The following is a 20,901-nucleotide window of genomic DNA, read 5'->3' on the forward strand; positions in this document are numbered from 1 at the left end:
GGCATTTCCACTCATCAAGTAAATACCCCCTCTGACAATGCCAGCAAATAAGATATTCCGTGAAATTGCTGGCACATGATCATCAACGAGGCAGACGGATTCAGGATATGTCTCGTCATGCGGAATCTGTTCATGAAAAGAACGTAACTCGGTAGAAGGAATATATTTTTCATTCCTCCGGTGCTGCACAAAAGACACCATCCTTCGAGTTAAGAACATCTCAACTCCGTCGTTCTGTCCAATTTTTTGTTCTCGTGAAGATCGACGTGAACACTCACTAGGGATTTAAATCAACTCGGCAAAATTTGCATCAGCCCCACCTACCACTCGCTGAAACCTGGGAAAGCCGGTAGTACTGCTGAGAGTTGATGGCAGTGGAAGACAGTTATCTTTGAAAATGGTCTCAGGATAGTATCGAAGACGTAATCACTGCCTCAGGTCTTTCGGAAATCTTGCTGGGTTACCATCTAGCAATTTGAAATCGTTCTCCTTCAACTCGTCTCGCCAGACCTACGATTTCCACCCACTGGTGCCCTAAAATCCACCCAGCAGTCGAGTGAGGAAGAGAAATTTGCAAGCGTTGTCGACATAGCTTCACTACGCCCAACGGCGTAACCAAACTTTCAGCTATTTGCCTTTCAAAACGCTGACTTGATAATGGCCCGTGTGCGCTAAACTTTTGGCCACAATCTGCCAGCATATTTCAACGTGGGAAATAGTCCAGACTTCTAGTTATATACATGGGAACCATACGACAAATCAAAGTATGATAAAATGGTGTTTTACATTCATGAGTTGATGATGGTTAAATGAAAAAGTCATTGAAGATTGTTATCGCAAAGTTCTAACAATGAATAACGAGTGCTCATCGGTGATATTGTGCAGATGGATGTATATTCACAAAAAAAGTGGAGATATGATGTCATTGTGGATGCTGATGGCCCTTGCGCTGTTGGCTGTGACACAGGCGGAATTGAGTTCACGTGTTATTAGGACAAAGTATGGTGAAATATCGGGTGTGATTGTGACGCTTGAGCGTAATTTGGAGGGTGTTGAGGTGTTTCGTGGGGTGCCTTATGCATCACCACCAGTTGGTAGTCTACGATTTATGCCACCTGTCAATGGTGCATTGTGGCAGGGTGTCAAGGTGGCGGACAAGTTTGGTCCAGTTTGTCCACAGAAGTTGCCGGAATTAACAAACGATATGCCCAAGGGGAGGGTTGAGTATCTTAAGAGGCTACTACCCTACTTGAGGAATCAGAGCGAGGATTGCCTCTATCTTAATATCTATGCACCGGTACAAGGTAGGTGGCTTGTTGATATGGCGAATTTCTGGGGCAGGATTAGGATGGGGAGGGTGAGATTGTTGATAGTTCTGGGAATGTCTTGGGATAATTGGATTCTGCTGGCGTTGGGAAAGGGCAATTAGTGGTGATTATGTGGGACTTTGTTTTTGGAAAATTCATTTACTGCGAAGAAAAACTTACTTTTGGTGAGAGACCTGCTTTGGGGAGAAGTTTATTTTTTTAGGAGGGGATTTCTCCAGGCCAATCATTCCCAAGTGGTCCATGTCCTCCAAGTATTACAATTATGTTGAATTATGGGATGATTATGCTACATATGACCTTGAATGAATACCATTATTTTTCATTCTTTTCAAATTTGAGATTTTTTTACGTTAAATAATTTGGAATAATTCTAAATGTTAATCATTGTCAATTGGTTTCGGTGAATCTGGTCCATCGTAGAACAGAATATTGAATTAATTATCTTGAAAGTATTGACGAAATGTTCCGAATTGTTAATTTCCAACAAATGTCACTGATCGGTCGTTCTAAAGCTACCGAATATCAACATAAAATGTTACATTTAGGTATTTACCGTCTTCAACTCAAGAGAAAAACTGTAGCGCATTGTGATGTTCATCAAATTATTAATTTTAAGAAAAATTGCACCTTACAATAATTAAGGTTTACTCATCTTCATTGAAATTTTAAAAATAACAAAATATTTGATTTGATAATTAAAAATTTTAATTGTCTATTGAGTAAATAATTCTAAATCTCATAAAAAGCATTTTTGATTCGCCAAATAATCGTCAATCCTCCGAACTTAATTATCGATTGGTAGAATAATTAGAAATTTAAATATTTAATTGATGAATAATTTAATAATTAGAAAATTGTTGAGTTATATTAACCAAGTGACTTATTCAAAACTTGAGTTCATTAAAAAATTTAGTTTTTTATGTCAATATTAAAAAAAAATGTACAATAATAATTACGAGTTACTGTTTTTGATATTCGACTCATATACAGCAAATTTTCATTTTTTTAATGTGAAAAATTGCACCGTTCATGTAAAATAGCCAAAAAAATGATTTTCAAAATGTTCAAAATATATAATCGATCTCCAATATATGAGAAATCTCACTCCAATCGCCCGCAACCTTTCAAACCTATAGTAATCTCCCTTTAATGTCTCAATTTGAGACATGAAAAATAGCTTGAATTCGGGGACACAAACGTCTTTAAAACATTGGACATTAGTTCTTCTAGTGTAATAATTGTGCACTTTAAAAAAAACTATGAAAGTTTCCCCTGATGAATTTATCATCGTCAATGCGCTCGTCCACACGAGACAATTCAATTTTTCATTCTCACAGGACACAAAATTCCAATTCGCCATAAGAAATTTCTCAACTTTTTCTTCATGTCACTTTACACAGGTAGAATGAGATGAGATCGTCTTCGAGTGAAATGGTTATAAGATTCTCGTCTATTTGTTCTCGGAACAAAGTTTTATATGAGAATCAGGGGAAGTGCTGAAAGTTGAAGGTACGAGTTGCAATGAAATTAAGTCCACTGTTAAATTTTGCCCGATAGCGATGAGATGGGAGCATTTAGCCTGATAAAAGTAGTTTCGAATATACCATCGATGGTTATCGTCGGGAGATGTTCGAGACGTATCGCCCGACCAAATCGGCGAATTCCAGACGCTAGCATCACCAAAAGCCATGTTATAACCCGCGCTCTACACATTCTCCTCCACCACTCGTTCTTTTCCTTTTCAACTAGTGTTTTTTTTGTCTGCATCCTATTCCTCACTCCTCTCTCTCTCTATTTTCTCCTATAACTTCTCTTTTTTTAACCCCGTTTTCATGCTTCCTCGTTGGCTAGTCTCAGTCCCATTTCAGCATAATAACTCAACGAGGAGAGAGGCGTCTATTGTTGGCCAACGCAAACAAAGAATCCATGAAAATGGCCATTAATTCGATGATTTGAATGGGAAAATTGTTATTTTATAGCCAACCACGTTCCTTTCATCCGAATTTTGTCACATATTTTTCGGGTTATAATGGGCTGGTGTTTTTAGACTGGGGGAATTTGTCCGGCTGCGTGTAAAATTTTTGGATGACATTTTCAGTGCACTTCTCGTAAATTTTTATTACATTTCAGTTTCACTAAATTTCGAGGAATTTTCTCATTGAAAATTCAGAATTTTATGGAAAAGTTATTGGGAACTATAAATTTCAATTAAATTATTCCATGAAATTTAATAGATCGTTAAAAAAATTTTGCTGAAATTTCCGTTCCAATAAAATTTAAAAGAATTTCGTCACTAAAAATGAAGAATTTCACGGAAAAATCAATGATAACTCAACATTTCTGTTAAATTTTTCCATAAAACTTAATAGAAATCAGCAAAATTACGGTAAATATGTTCCTCAATTTTCGATTACTTGAAAATTCATGATAATTCGGTACTGAATATTTTTAATTAATTGAAAATTCTACGTAATTTAGTCTTAAATGTTGATGTTTTCATTGAATATTCAAGGAAATGGCTCAAAAATTGGAATTTTTGGGGAAACTTGAAATTTCATGTTTGTTTTCTCTAAATCGAATTCAATGTCACTAGTCAACCATCAGTGAAATTTCAGTGTTTTCCAAACAGTACACAATATAATACAATTCTATAAAACCAAATCGAACTGTTTTATACACAAATATTACCAAGAAAATGGAAATGGCAACTTGAAAAAAAGTCCTACTTGAACCAAGCAATTCAAACGTCATATCATTCTGTGAAAATTACCCCTTTAAGAAAATTCGGAAACCCTTTATTTGATGTCCAAAATAACTTCGTAGAAAACCCAGAAAAGTTACACCGTTCAAACTTCAAATTGTAATACTCCCTTTCTACAATTCCAACATCAATGAAAAACGTCTTTAAAAACACCTGCATTCTTGAAATATCTCGAGAACAATTCTGAGATAAATGGTAATCCCGATTCTTCCCGGGTTCACGTTTCAGTCGGAATTCTAAAGTATTTCAACTCTTCAACTTCCCGAGACATTTTCCAACTATATCAACAAATAAAATAGGATCTCTGGTTTTCCCCGGCACTCGATGGCTAATTTATTCCCGTAATCACTGATATTCCATGCAAATCGATGCCGAAAAATTATTTAATGTCATAAGACCAGTAAAAAATATCCAGAGGTGAAATGAAGGGAGGAAAAAGCCCTGGTGAAATACGGAAATTTCAAAAAATTACTAACATTATACAACATCATAAAATATTGCGGAACCAAAACCAACAGTTTATAGTAATATAACATATTGTCATATTTTTTGATATTTAAATTATATTACTATTTGATTAAAAATGACGAGTGTGATGGAAATTATGAATTTGTTACCCTAAAATATATAACTTATTTGAGTTATCAAAATCGATGATTTTCTTTCACACAAAATTAGGAGCTTTTAATATATAAATATTATTTTCAAGTTACAATTTACAATTTTATTTTTATAGCAATCTTAAACACGACAAAACATTATTCCAATTAATAATTAATACGATTACGCAAAGCTTCAAGTGATGAAATGATGAGAAAAATATTTTTTTTTTATTATTCAGTGAGAGAAATAATTGATTGACCGGTCATGTCAGAGGTTGAGAAGCCACAGAGCGAGATGTCTCGCGTGAGGTGAGAAGTAACATGTCAAACCACGAGCGACACATTTCGCCAATTTAGTAAATTATTTGAATATTTTTGAGATTGATTGGCGCAAAATATTCGAATAACTTCAACTCATTACAATATTTATAAGCAATATAAATAATGCTTTCCGTCGTGATTATTATTTTAAACTGTTCATTTTACTAATTCAATTATTATACTTTATATTTATTTAATTCGATCCCGTAATTGGCCGCGTGCTGTTGGTCTGTACGAAATAAAAACGAAATAAAATGAAATTTGAATAGAAATTCGGTTTAAATGCAGCACTTCGAACATCATATCATTCGGTGCAAATTTCCCCTCTTAGACAATACGAATATCCTTCACATGAAGTAAAAAATAACTTCGCATAAAACCCAGGAGAGTTTTACCTTTCAAACTTCAAATTGCGATACAACTGATCTATAATTTCGATTGTAATGAGAAACGTATTCACAACACCTGCATTCTTGAACTATCTCGAGAAGTATTCCGAGATAAATAGGATCCCCGATGCTTCACGGGTTGAAATTTCAGACGGAATCCCAGAGTATTTTAACTCTTCAACTTCTCGAGATATTTTTCAACTGTATCAGAGAATCAGGTATATTCCGTCGCAACGAATTAGGAAGATCTCAATTTATAAATCGTTCAGCAGAAATTTAAAGATATCACTTGAAGACATTAATCATAACCAATTCCATGAGTGTAAGGTTACAAGGGTCAGATTAAGGGTCCTGAGAGTCAAAATAAGGATCAGGAGATTCAGATTGTGTGAGAATAAGGGTCAAATGGGTCAGATTAAGGATCACAAGGAGCAAAATAAGGGTCTCTATATTCTTTTCTATATTATAAAAATCCAAATCGCCTTCTGGTGATAAAAATTTGGTACACGAAATTAAGACTCCAAAATTGAGGGTCAAAATAAGGGTCACGAGGGGTATAGTGAGGGTCAGAAGGTTCACATTGAAGGTCACAAGGGTCTGAATAAGGATCGGGGGGGTCATATGGGGCCTCCCAGTATAAAATAAAATAAAAGTCGTACATAACTTGAGTGAGCTTAATTGTGATCAGGAGTATCGATCAGGAGACATCACGAGACAATATTTTGGAGAGATGGTCCTGGTCTCAATGAACATGGAAATCTTTGTTCTCGTCTCAGTTTCGAAATACGCAATATCGACTCCTCTCGGGATGACTCGGAGTCAATTTATCTCATCTCGGCCCCAAGTTTTCGTATTTTTAATGTAAAATCTGGGTTTTTGTCTCGCTTTGTCTCGTCTCGATTCTCTACTTATAAAAAACGCGAAGAACTGGAAACCGAGATGAGTTAAATTGACCCGGAGTCATCACGAGAGGAGTCGATACTGCATAGTTCGAGACTGAGACGAGACCAAAAATTTCCGCGTTCACTGAGACCGAGACAGTTCCTCCAAAGTATTTTCTCATGATGTCTCGTAGAGTCTCTCGCGGCATCACTATCTAATAATTGATATTCCACGGAAATCAATGCCGGAAAATTATTCAATGTGATAAGACCAGTGAAAACATACCGGGAGGTGAAATGAAGCGAGGAAAAAACCCCTGGTGAAATACACAAATCTCATTTCACATGGCAAATTGCAATATTGCAATTGGAGGCTGAGACGTGGAAGTGTCGACGCGTGAATAATGCGGATCTGAAAGCATTGAAGGTACGTCGAGAAGATAAAAAAAAACCTCCAAGGGGCGGGTAAAAATGGGGCTGGTAGAAGGGAATAGCATAGAGACGAGCTAAAACGACAGTGGAGAGCGAAATGGGTAGATACGTAATAGAGAATCATTTTCTCCGACGTCGCATAAAGTTTGATGCAAGTAATGCAATTTGGATTTTCCACGGTAATTCTTTTTTCATCCCTTACTCTCCTTATCATTTATTTTTTCATGAAATTTATATTTTTTCCGCTCTACCCTTGCGATAAAGCAAACTTCGTTATATCAGCCTCTGCTCGAAACACAGCAAACAAGGTGAGGGAAGTTTACGAGGGTACACTACATCATAGTAAGGGGGAAGGGGAGGGAGAGAGAAAAAATAAGAGGATGAGGACAAGCTGAGAGAGTAGAAATGGGGGAATATATATCGAAATACAAGGAACTGAGCTATTGTCGACAAATCATCTAGTGTAAAAAATTCAATGTCACCAGGAACTGTATTCTCTAAATATTTGCAATATTTTCAATTTATTACAGACAGCGCAAAAATCTCAATTTTCTAAAGTAGGTAAACCATTCTATCATTTTTTTGCTATATAGTACGAACATCTAAACATACCCAGGGGGAGGGGGAGAGCGAGCGAAGCGAGCGGGGGGCTAAGTTCCCCCTCCCCCGAGGGTCGGTGAGCGAAGTGAGCAGGGGGCCAACCCCCCGCATTGAGATAAATAAGTAGACAAAAATCAAATGATTTAGTAAAAAGTGGAAATGGCAAGTATAGGTACGATTAAATTATTCTTCACATGCGTATTGGGAACTATATTATTGTTGATTTTGATGCTCGCCAACCCCCATATAATCTCCATCATCCTCATTCTGACGCTTGCGACCCTTAATCTGATCCTCATCACCCTTATTCTGACCTTCGTGACCCTTAATTGTGGAGTCTCAATTTCGAGAACCAAATTTTTATCACCAGAAGTGGATTTGGATTTTTATAATATACAGAGATTTTGTCTAGCATAATTTTTTCAATTCAATCAGCTGATTTCTAGTTTTTGGAGAACTGATTTGAAAACAATTTATTTGATTCTATTCTATCTTCAATATTTTTTTCGTAGGTTTCGATCGTATTTATCTGTCAGTTATTTGGACTTTTAAACAATAAAAATAATTTGTCCACATTTACAACTATTTATAATAACAAATGACGGTTATAATACGTAAAAATAAAGATAGTGATATAGAAATTGTACAATCTGTATTTCATAAAATACATCAAAGGGTATAAAAGGTCATATCGTTACAACTAATTGTCACTAAATTCAATAGTCACCGTCAATATTTTACCCCCCAAATCGTTTTTCCCCAGAAATAGATTCCCTAGTTGTGCACAAACGTGACTGCCTCGGGGCCAAGCAACAGTTAATTATTAAATTTAATTAAAGTACCCAGCGTCCTTTCCAACGTGCATTGCCATGCACACCCGAGTTTCCTGTAACAAGCATACCCCGGTAGTCGTTAAAAGTTTCTCATTTTCAACTCGAAACATATAACAGAGTGTGAAGATGACAGCCGGTATTACATTCTTATAGTCTCTTCTCCATTTTAATCAAATCCATTAAATGGAAAATTCCATTATTCCAACTGTTCTCTCATCGGTGCGTATATAACGGATTATAATCCGGTAATGAGTGATGGTGAGAAACTTTCCACGAGGGATTCCCACAAAAAGATGAACACGGTTGAAGAGAATCATGGGAGGAGTAAAAAAAAAATTAATTGCCCAGTCCTCCAATTTCAAGTGAAGCGAAGTAAGCGAATAAAAAAAATAGCACTCAATTCCTCAGAGTCTTCCTTTGTGACAGGTACAGTGGGCACACACTAACAGAAAACCGAGTTGAAGAAAAACTCGGGTAACATATACTCGACCACTTCCTCCCGGCGTCTTTCACCCCTTTCCCCTCACACACACACACACATCGAACTCGAAATAAACGGGCTGTTCTTCTATTACCCGTCTCGCCCCCTGATGATTCTACTTCTCTATTCCACTCTCACCCCATTTTTTTCCAGCCCTCCCCCCTCCCGTCCCTATTGCGATTGGATACGCTCTCGAATGGAAAACAGACGGCTGCAATTGGACCGGACACGACTTTTCAATTCCATGTGGGTCCCCCGCGCACACGTGGTTTTCTTGATCAAAAGTTAGTCTGGTTTTGGTGAAATGTGTGTCACGAGTGGCTGTAAGGGAATCCTTGCACGACTGGAAAATGTCCACTCCAGATGCTGACAATTTTTAGGTATAGATAATAGAGGAAGAGATGGAGGTTATTTTTTTGTAAATCTACTTGGGATTCGTTGATGCCGAAAATTATATTGTGGAAATATTTTTCCTTTCGTCGATATGTATGGAAGGGATTACAATACGAGGGGGCTCCGCCCCCCACGCGTTTTTTTTTAGTTTGTAATATTCGTTTTTATACTGATGACCACTTATGACCCTTATATGACCTTCATTCAACCTCCACCTCAACCCTCATGACCTCTCTGCGACCTCCGTATCTCACGTGGATTACTGTATCGCCCACATGAACCTCCTGACCTTTGTGACCTTCATATGGCCACCATGACTTCCCTCGAACCTTCACTTGAGTCTCATATGACCTTCAGGGACTTTCTGGAGACGCGAATTCCTTGAAAGTGCGTTTTGACCTTTATATCACCTTTGGAGGAGCCCTTCAAAATCTCCGCATCATTCCCATCTAACCTTTATATGGCCTTCATTTGATGTCCACCTGATCCCCATGAGCCCTATGCGACCCTTATAATGATCTTTATATGATTCATATGAGCCTCCTGACTCTTTCGACCTTTATATGGTTACCATGACCTCCACAAGACTTCCCTGTGACCTTCACTTGAGTCTCATATGACCTTCAGGGACTTTCTGGAGACGCGAATTCCTTGAAAGTGCGTTTTGACCTTTATATCACCTTTGGAGGAGCCCTTCAAAATCTCCGCATCATTCCCATCTAACCTTTATATGGCCTTCATTTGATGTCCACCTGATCCCCATGAGCCCTATGCGACCCTTATAATGATCTTTACATGAGTCATATGAGCCTCTTGACTCTTTCAACTTTAATATGGCCACCATGAACTTCACAAGACTTTCCTATGACTTCCACCGAACCCTCATGCGACCTTCATGTGCTCTCTGATTCTCATAAATATTCTGACCTTTATGTCCCCACCCTGAAGTTCATATGGAGGTTATGCAAGAGTCATGAAGGTCATCATAAGAGTCTCACCATTCTCGCGCCCTTCACATCGCTTTTAATATTGGTTTTGACCTTCATATGACCTTTGGAAGAGTCCTTCAAAACCTCTGCCTAATTCTCATGTAATCTCTACGATCTTTATAGGACCCACATGAGCCTCCTGATAATTATGACCTTCATATGACCCTCATGACCTCCACGAGACTTTCCTATGACTTTTACGTAAGTCTCATATGACCTCCATGTGCTTTCTGATCCTCATTAATATTATCACCTTGGAGTTCATACCTCTACCCTGGAGTTCATATGAAGGTGAAAGGGGGTCACGTGAGGTCATAAATGCGTCCTACCATTGCAAATATTCACAAACCATACTAAAATATGGAATTATACTGACACGCATCAAAAACCAATTACGAACCAAACCCTTTTACACCAGTTGTAATTAATAACGCACGATTATTACTTAACTGCATCCATTGACCCCCTTTGAGGTCATACACACTGCCAGGGTGGGGGGAGGGGGAGGGAGGCGGGAGAATCAAATGGGTCAGTTAGCGGGCACTGAGACAAACCGATTAAATGAGACGTAAAAACGATTTACAGACGTGTGCGGAGTAAATCGGTACATGGGCATAATTAAAATGTCTCTCGCGTTGCCGGCGAGCATACACTCATTATTGCGCGATGAGCCGCGCCTGCCAATCCCCTGTAGCCCCTCCCCCCCTCCCCCCTGTCTTCTCTGATAATTTCGTCCTTTCTATAATTTTCCACTCCATATTTTTCGCCATCCTTTCTGAATAATCGTGTTATTTTCGTTTTACCTATGAAATGAAGTTGGGGAATTTAAATGTGATATTGTGGATATTTGTTCGGGTTTAATTGCATGCGGAGTATAGTTTTCCGGAGTAAACCGTGATTATTTCGGTTGTATTTCGGTGAGGGATAACAATATGACAAATCAATATGAGCGAAATCGCCAATTATGTATACGAAAAGTTGCCTAAATTTTCTTTTTTCATTTTTTATCGGAAAGTATTGTCCAAAAGGGGAAGAATGAGAGCAAATGGAGCCCTCTAACTCAATTATTAGTGGAGATATTGAAGACTGAATTGTTTTTTCTTCTGAAAACTTTGTTTTTTCGATTCTAGTTACGAGACAGTAAGAATAACAAAAAGAATTTAAAACCATAGATTTGGTCGGATATTTTCTCATCTTTTCAAAAAAATATTGTTTTTTATGTAGTTATGTATTTTGACGTGGGAAACTTAAGAAGAAAGTTTCAAACGGTCACTGGGGTCGTTCCCCACCTTGAGGATCACGAGGATCAAAATAAAGGTTATGAGGGTCGGAATGAATATCATGGGGGTCAGATTAACGGTAATATGGGTCAGATTACGGATCACAAGGGTCAGATTAAGGTTCCAAATAAGGGCAACGAGGGTCAGATTAAGGGTCTAAATAAGGGTTGCAAGGATCAGATTAAGGGTCACTAAGGCCAGATGAAAGGTCCAAATAAGGGTCATGGAGGTCAGAGCCTGAGAGTCACAACGGTCAAAATAGGGATCTCTATCTCTCTATATTATAAAAATCCAAATCAACTTCTGGTGAAGAAAATTTCGTACTCGAAATTAAGATTCCAAAATGAAGGGTCAAAATAAGGGTCATGAGGGGTATAATGAGGGTCACGAGGGTCAGATTGAGGATGACAAGTTAGCCCCCTAGTTGTCGTTAAAATTCTATTTGTTTTTCGCGCAGATTCTATTAGATATTTGATAGGAAAAGTCAATCGGATTTCGATTTTTTTGATTGAATTTTTCACTTGAGATTTTTTCTATTAAAATTATTGTACACGCATTTTCTAAGTTTTTTTGCACTACATTTTGTGTCGTTTTGCATTACAGGATCCAAGTGATAAAAATTTAGAAAATTCGGGCTCAACTATTCTTATAGAAAAAATTGCATGAGAATATTCACACAAAAAAATCGAAATCTATCAACTTTTTCCTATCAAATATCTCGTAGAATAAGCGCAAAAAAATAGAATGTTAACCAGAATTTCCTAGAATTTTAATAGAATCCCAATAGAATTTCTAGAGAATTCGAATAGAATTTTCTAGAAAATTCGCTACATTTTTCTATTGAACTCTTTCATACGTGTAACATTGCGGAATTCCTCGCATATTGAGCATCTAACAATTAATAGAAATAATTTTTCCATAAATAAAGTGAAAAATGTTGCTATTTCACATAAAGTGTACTCGCATGAAGAAAAAATCACAAAAATTGGATAAAGACGTACACCGCTGGGATGTGTGTTGAGGTGGTGGGGTGAAAACACCCCTATCCTTATCCGGCAAATCCTTTCATCCAATTCCACAGCGCTGTGACCGGCAAAGCGTTTCAGGAGGGGCAGGAGGTGGTCCCGAGTAGGTTAGCCAGGGGATTAGGATCCTATTTTTCTTATAAGAGACACAAAATCGCTTGGCACCTCGTCCACACACACTGGGGCAGTTTTCCCTTGACCAATCCACAAAATCTTGGTATAAAAAAGAGCCCTGGCAAATCCCACGGACACCCAATCCTCCGCGAAATGGTCATTTTTTTATTCTTGTTTACTACTGTCGTCGGGACATGGGACTGTCAAATTTTCGGTGAGGGCGTCGTTGCTTCATGCCATCACTCACGCGATTTTTTTTCTGTTTGAGGTTGGGATGTAAATGAGGAGTTCCATTTTTTTTATAGGAGTCGTAGATTGGGAATGGGCGGGGGCGATGGGGAGGAAATTGGAATGATTGGAAAGCTATTGGGAGAATCCAATGGGAAGCGATATGAGGGGTTTTTACTCCGAAAGTTTTTAAATTATTTAGGAGGTAATTTTTTAGAGTCTGGAGGAGAAGAAGTTATTTACGGGTGGGAGTGCCCATTTCACTGAGGCATTTCGTCAAAATAGTTCTAGTTTTCAAAGTCGATTCGATGAAATAAATCGNGGTCAGATTAAGGGTCTAAATAAGGGTTGCAAGGATCAGATTAAGGGTCACTAAGGCCAGATGAAAGGTCCAAATAAGGGTCATGGAGGTCAGAGCCTGAGAGTCACAACGGTCAAAATAGGGATCTCTATCTCTCTATATTATAAAAATCCAAATCAACTTCTGGTGAAGAAAATTTCGTACTCGAAATTAAGATTCCAAAATGAAGGGTCAAAATAAGGGTCATGAGGGGTATAATGAGGGTCACGAGGGTCAGATTGAGGATGACAAGTTAGCCCCCTAGTTGTCGTTAAAATTCTATTTGTTTTTCGCGCAGATTCTATTAGATATTTGATAGGAAAAGTCAATCGGATTTCGATTTTTTTGATTGAATTTTTCACTTGAGATTTTTTCTATTAAAATTATTGTACACGCATTTTCTAAGTTTTTTTGCACTACATTTTGTGTCGTTTTGCATTACAGGATCCAAGTGATAAAAATTTAGAAAATTCGGGCTCAACTATTCTTATAGAAAAAATTGCATGAGAATATTCACACAAAAAAATCGAAATCTATCAACTTTTTCCTATCAAATATCTCGTAGAATAAGCGCAAAAAAATAGAATGTTAACCAGAATTTCCTAGAATTTTAATAGAATCCCAATAGAATTTCTAGAGAATTCGAATAGAATTTTCTAGAAAATTCGCTACATTTTTCTATTGAACTCTTTCATACGTGTAACATTGCGGAATTCCTCGCATATTGAGCATCTAACAATTAATAGAAATAATTTTTCCATAAATAAAGTGAAAAATGTTGCTATTTCACATAAAGTGTACTCGCATGAAGAAAAAATCACAAAAATTGGATAAAGACGTACACCGCTGGGATGTGTGTTGAGGTGGTGGGGTGAAAACACCCCTATCCTTATCCGGCAAATCCTTTCATCCAATTCCACAGCGCTGTGACCGGCAAAGCGTTTCAGGAGGGGCAGGAGGTGGTCCCGAGTAGGTTAGCCAGGGGATTAGGATCCTATTTTTCTTATAAGAGACACAAAATCGCTTGGCACCTCGTCCACACACACTGGGGCAGTTTTCCCTTGACCAATCCACAAAATCTTGGTATAAAAAAGAGCCCTGGCAAATCCCACGGACACCCAATCCTCCGCGAAATGGTCATTTTTTTATTCTTGTTTACTACTGTCGTCGGGACATGGGACTGTCAAATTTTCGGTGAGGGCGTCGTTGCTTCATGCCATCACTCACGCGATTTTTTTTCTGTTTGAGGTTGGGATGTAAATGAGGAGTTCCATTTTTTTTATAGGAGTCGTAGATTGGGAATGGGCGGGGGCGATGGGGAGGAAATTGGAATGATTGGAAAGCTATTGGGAGAATCCAATGGGAAGCGATATGAGGGGTTTTTACTCCGAAAGTTTTTAAATTATTTAGGAGGTAATTTTTTAGAGTCTGGAGGAGAAGAAGTTATTTACGGGTGGGAGTGCCCATTTCACTGAGGCATTTCGTCAAAATAGTTCTAGTTTTCAAAGTCGATTCGATGAAATAAATCGATCCAATTTGTTCCTACATCAGCGCATTTCAATATATAATGCAAAAAAATTGGGGCGAATGGGGAATTCTTTTAATAAATGAATCTTCATTCATATAAATCAACAATTTTTTGTATTCATTACTTATTCAACCCCGTTGATTGGTTCTAACAAAAGATTATCGACAATTTTTTTTTTTTAACAAAATATTTTATTCGTGCAAGAGAAAATTTCGTAGAAAAATCCAGCGAATTCGTTAGAAAATTCTATTAAATTTCTATTGGACTTCTACTAAAAATTTTATCAGTTTTTGGCCGATTGACGACGCCTCCTTTCTGCCCCACGGAAAAAACCAAATTCGCAAAAGAGAAAATATTATTTAGAAGGTAATTTTTTAGAGATTGGAGAGAAGAAGTTATTTACGGGTGGGAGTGCCCATTTCACTGAGGCATTTCGTCAAAACAGTTCTAGTTTTCAAAGTCGATTCGATGAAATAAATCCATCCAATTTGTTCCTACATCAGCGCATTTCAATATATAATGCAAAAAAATTGGGGCGAATGGGGAATTCTTTTAATAAATGAATCTTCATTCATATAAATCAACAATTTTTTGTATTCATTACTTATTCAACCCCGTTGATTGGTTCTAACAAAAGATTATCGACAATTTTTTTTTTTTAACAAAATATTTTATTCGTGCAAGAGAAAATTTCGTAGAAAAATCCAGCGAATTCGTTAGAAAATTCTATTAAATTTCTATTGGACTTCTACTAAAAATTTTATCAGTTTTTGGCCGATTGGCGAAGCCCCGCTCCCGTCTCACGGAAAAATCAAACTCGCAAAAGCAACAAATATTATTTAGATAAATGAATAAAATAAATATTAAGTATATGTTATTTTATATACCATTTAAATGTAATTTTTTCTTATTATTATTATTTTTCATTATTATTATTTTTTTTTTTTTGAAATTCAACAACTAGCTGTTGAAATTCACCAAATAATTTTCTCCATAGATGGATAAATCACTAGCCAATTATACGCGCGCAAATCTCGCCCCCTTTCCTCGTCCCATTAAAAAAATGTAATTATTAGAACCGCATCGAAGACACCGAAAGCTTCTAGTGGTATTACCTGGGCCATTGACCGTACATCCAAAGAATTCATAAATCACCGATGGCATGTACGATAACAGCCAAATTCGCCCAATCGACAGGGCCTCGGTGAGCCCCCACGAAGGGTATATGAACGTCTATAAAACTTGAAATATAGCATTTGGTATCGGAGTAGGGGCATTAAAATTCGCACCGCGGCGACATTTTGGGGGAGAAGTAATTTATACCTCCTCAATTGTGCATTATCGATAGCACGTTTCCGGTCGAGTGGAATCGTTGGAGAAGAAGGTGAAGAAGAGGAAGGGCGGGAAAAAACATGGCTAGGCTAAAACGTCTGAGGGAAACGGAGAGTGAGGGAGAAGGGTGCATTAACCGTTGGCTATTGGGAATTCAATGGGGGTATAGGGATCGAACCGTTTAGCCGTTGAGGTAATACCAGTGCTGATTCTAGAGTGGCTCGATGGATTGAAGGCGAGGAATTTCCGTTGTACGGAGGATAAGGTTTTCGGATAGTATAGGAGAGAGGTCTTGGATTCCCCTGGAATTTGACTGATGCACTATCGAGTGGAGCGGTTATCACTGGTGATATTTGTTTAGTCCAATGGAAATGGAGATTTTCAGAGGATTCGAGTGGTTGTAACACCATCGCTCTGCATCTTGGATTTAATTTACCGGTGAGGATCTCCATTGTGGAATACATCATCGGATTAAACTGTTTATTTTCTTTAATTTGATGCTGAGGGTCCCTTGAGTTCGTGTATTTATCCGCTGAGGATGGAAATGAATGGAGTCGGATCAGCTGTCTAAATTCAGGAATTTCTGGGTTGATGCTTCTGATGGGGGATTTGACATTTTTGAAGTACAAGTCACTGAATTTGAGATATTTTTTTAGTCTCAGTTCAAGACATTTAAAAATTATTAAGTCACTAGACTTTTATGGCAGTGGCACTACGACAAGACGATAACCCTCGCGATAACCCCATTAAGATATGGAATAATAAGGCGTTTTAAATGACTTACACTCAGAAAAATAGTTCATTTAAATCAAATGAAAATCTTTATTTGAATTTTTTTCCTTGTTTTAAGGATATTGTTATTGGAAATGAATAAAGTTGTTCACTTGTTCCAAAAGGAACGATTTCATCACATCAAATGAATAGTTTAGTAATTTCCTTTTAAATTTTTAAACTATTCATTTGAATAGTTTAAAAATACTTGAATCAACTGTATTTTATACTCAATTCAGGTATATTTTTTCCCGTGTGTACAACTGATTCTTTGTAAGGAATCATCTCTTCTATCTCATTCCAAAAGCGCGAGTCCCTTGACATTGACCCAACCGCCAGAAATGGTATCTCCACCTCCAACACTGTTACTTCATAAACAGATGTAGCTGTTGATCGTTATCGATTAAGTTACCAATAATTAAGCTGCCCCAAATCTCCATTATCCTCCACCTAACTTAGTATTTAGTCACCATAGGGTGCTTTATACCCCTCCAACAGTCACGTCACGGCTCAAAGGCTTAGCGATACGCTATTCTCTCCGTAAAAGCGTTGTTCGAATTACACACCAGCCTTATATACCGTTCAAAGTGAAGCTACCGGTTGAGAAAGCAAAGTCTGGCCACATCACGGCAAGACATGGTCTATATTTGACTCTTGTCTTGTTAATTGAACGTATCCACCCAGGTAATATACCCCCATCTCAGTAGGTTAGCTCGCTTCACCTACTTCGGCATCACTGGTAATTTGATCTTCCAATGAAGAGGCAGAGAGGAAATGTGAAACTGAGTGAAAGAGTGGCGGGAGTTTTACGGTGAGAGGCTCTCCACTTATGTTACATTATAGGTTTTTTGGCGGAACGATTTTTTGATCACTACGAAAACAATGCGCTTGATGACTATCTGAATCTCAGATGTCTGGTGAAAAACAGACGTCTGAGTGATAAATGTCTGTAATGGGAGGAAAATTTGGCTCTGCCGAAAATGTGATTTTGTTATAATAAGAAAAGTCTTGAAATTTAAATTGTTAAATCGTTTAGTTGATACAATTCAGCGAAGTGGTAAGTTTTTGAGGAATATTTCCGAATCTAAGGGAGATAGCGAATTTTTCATAATTAAATTTGTTGTAGCACTCAATCGGCTCTGTGAAAAAGGTTTTAACAAAAATGTTGCTATCTCTCTTAGATTCCGAGATATTCATTGAAAACTTGTCAATAGTCCAAATTACTGAATCAAATCCTTTCTTTTGAAACAATTCAAGGAGTTTATGCATTTCTGACGACATTCTTGAAACGAGTGAAGAATTTCAAATAAAGTTTTTTGGTTGATTCCAATGAATCATTTTACTGAGTGCAAGATCTTGCTTTAATATCTTGATTAAATACTTCCAAGATCATTCAATGAATTGAATAAAAGGGCTATTCAACATACGGTGAGAGAAAAAAAATGGCTCTGCAGAAAAAGTATATGGTCTACTTGAGAATATTTGATGGAGTGGAACAGATTTACTTGAGGGAAATCAACCACCTTGATAGAAAGAATATTAATATCTTTCACAAACATTAAATTTTTGTCGTGATCATCAGAAATATCCCTAGAAGAATTCTAACGGTTGGTAGAAAAAAATATATGTTGTATTTCCCAAAAAAAAATTGTCCCTTCGAAATGATTAGCACACTTAGTGACACTGAATGCGATTTAGAGGGAAAAAATCGCGAAATTTCAGGTGTCACTGAAAATTCAGTGAAATTTCAGAATTTTAAGGAACATAAAGACCAGAATTGCTCAATTTATTTGAATTTTCAATCTAATATGAATGTTCAGTGCTAAATTACGTTGAATTCTCAGTGAAATCTGAAATTTCAAGATTTTTTCCTCTAAATCGCATTCAGTGTCACTTTCATAAAAATTCAAGAATATATTCACCTGAATTTTCCGGTTTTCTATTCATTTTCAGAGAGAAATGAAACTGAGATTTACAGTTCTCTTTGATTTTTCCGCGGAATTCTGAATTTTCAATGACGAATTTCCTTGAAATTTCACTGGTAATTAAATGCGATACAAATTACCAAAATGTGTACCGGAAATTTCAGACAAAAATTATTAATAGTGTACTACGAAAATTATCATGTTTTGGAGGAAACTTCCTTTTTTATCTACAAGTAGATTAATTCAACACGACAAAAGATCTCTTCATGAGAACCTATAATTTTTCTACAGAGCTAATTTTTTCTCTCAGTGAGTTTCGTGAGGAAGATTTCTAAGGATTCAAGTCAAGTTGAATTCAAAATAATCGTTGAACCCATTGTTGACCCCTTGACATCACACATTGTTTCATTATTTCGACCAGCGCCCTGAAAATTGGCCTTCAGTACCCAAGTAAACTATATTACACACTCCTGTCGCCAACTACTCGCAAAATACAAGGCACGAGTCTGCATCATGACCGCAGAGGTAATAGATGTGTTTTAGTTGGTGAAATGGGTTTAGGACGGTTCAATTTGTCCTACGGCTGAAGTTGCTGGATAACGACTATCACGTGGTTGTCCTCCGTGGTCGTTTGCCGGCTGTAAAATTGAGAGGTTGAAAAAAATAATGCCTAAATAATGTATAGATATATGTGCACTCTAGTACAGAAGGCCCTTTACGATATCGTTGAAATCATGTCTGGGTTGGAGTGGCGTCCTTTGGCCATATCTACTAGCCACATCCCACCTGCCGCTCGACCATAACCACTAACTACCTAGACTGTATTGTGAGGCATCCAGGGACTATAGTCAACCGCATACTTTCGTGCATGATTATTAGAATTTTTTGCCATTCGAATGCCATTTCTTCTTTGATTCCATGGTCATGATTTTATCTGGCTGGCATACACATTGTTACAAATTTTTCGAAATTCCATGGAAAATATGGTAGTCATTCTCATGAAAGTGACATTGAATCCGATTTAGGGGAAAATGGTGATGAAATTTCAAATTTTAGGTAGAATTCAAGGTCATTCATGAGTTTTCAGTGGGAGTGAGACGGAAATTTCATAATTTGATTTATTTTGTAATGGAACATGAATATTCAGGAACAAAATTACGTAAATTGTCAATTTTTCTCAGAATTTTCCTGATTTTTATGAGTTTTTAGTGATTAATTAAACTAAAAAATCAAGTATTTTATTGATTTTCACACCATTCGAATACAAAATCAATAAAATATTGAATTTTTCAGTTATCAGATTCTATGAAATTTCAGTGAAAATTCAATATGATAAATATTTCCGGGATTTGGAGTGCAGATTAAAAACATTAGAGACAATAAGGCGAAACTTCATGCCAAATTTCAAGTTCAGATGTTGATTTTTGCAAAAGTGTGAGTACTAATAAACAAAAAAATTGAAATATCTCGTAACCTCTGTATGAACAGGTATGTATATTTTGATTGATTAAAATAGAATACATCCAGACGAATAGTTTGAAAAAAAAATTAAAATCGGTTGAGTAGTTTTTGAGATATTTGCGAGAAACGGTTTAGAAACAAATGGCGATTTTTCAAAAACGGGTAGATTTATTGGGCTAAAAGTTAGCTCAAAATTACTTCTGATTAATACCTGTAATCTGACAAAATTTCAGATTTTTTGAAATTATTTTAGTCCTTGAATTCTTCAATTTTCTAAAAGTTGTTCGAAGTTCGTATCTTTAGAGAATCTAAAAATAGAAAGATTTCAACGCTTCCATTCAGACGCAAGAAGTTGGATAAAAATTATGTTACATGCTTCAACTCGAATTAATTAAAAATAGCATTCATTAATATTTTTACTAAAAAAAGGACTCAGAAATGTCGCGATTCCTGAAAAAAAAGAAAATAATATTTTGTCCAACATTCCAGCCAACAATATCTGCCATTTATATTTTGAGGCGCTTGAACACGGATAAAGACGGTATTTTCCTTTTATGTCAGAAAAATTCCCCGAGAAAAGGGAAAGCCCTAATCCCTTTTGTCCCCGGTACTTTCCCCAGCAGAAACATGAGGAAATACGGTCTAGAATTTTGAGTTTTTCTCTCCCTCGAAACATCCTCCGAACACGTACCCTCATAGAATACACCTTCGTTCATCGTTCCCTACAATACAAGAATTTAGTTAAATATTTCGCTTCTCCAGTTCCCAGCTTAATCCTTTCCAGCCGGGGCAAAGAAAAACAATTTCTTCAAAATTTTCTTACGATTTACGACTTAATCCATTGCAGTTCGGCCAACGTTTTTCTCCTTTTCCGTGAGTCACACGGA

At 37.0% G+C, this 20,901-nt stretch overlaps 1 protein-coding gene across 1 annotated transcript in view; it reads left to right on the plus strand.

Moving 5' to 3' along the window:
• The first annotated feature begins 850 nt into the window (after nt 1-850).
• Nucleotides 851-20,901, plus strand: part of LOC107036122 (neuroligin-4, X-linked) — a 206,741-nt gene continuing 186,690 nt past the window's right edge. Inside the window, exon 1 of the mRNA XM_015253862.1 lies at nt 851-1,304. Within this exon, the coding sequence (XP_015109348.1) occupies nt 851-1,304 (454 nt within the window). The remainder of the gene's footprint in view (nt 1,305-20,901) is intronic.

Source organism: Diachasma alloeum, unplaced genomic scaffold (genome assembly GCF_001412515.2).
Source record: "Diachasma alloeum isolate Michigan unplaced genomic scaffold, Dall2.0 Dall_scaffold_00206, whole genome shotgun sequence".
Taxonomy (NCBI): domain Eukaryota; kingdom Metazoa; phylum Arthropoda; class Insecta; order Hymenoptera; family Braconidae; genus Diachasma; species Diachasma alloeum.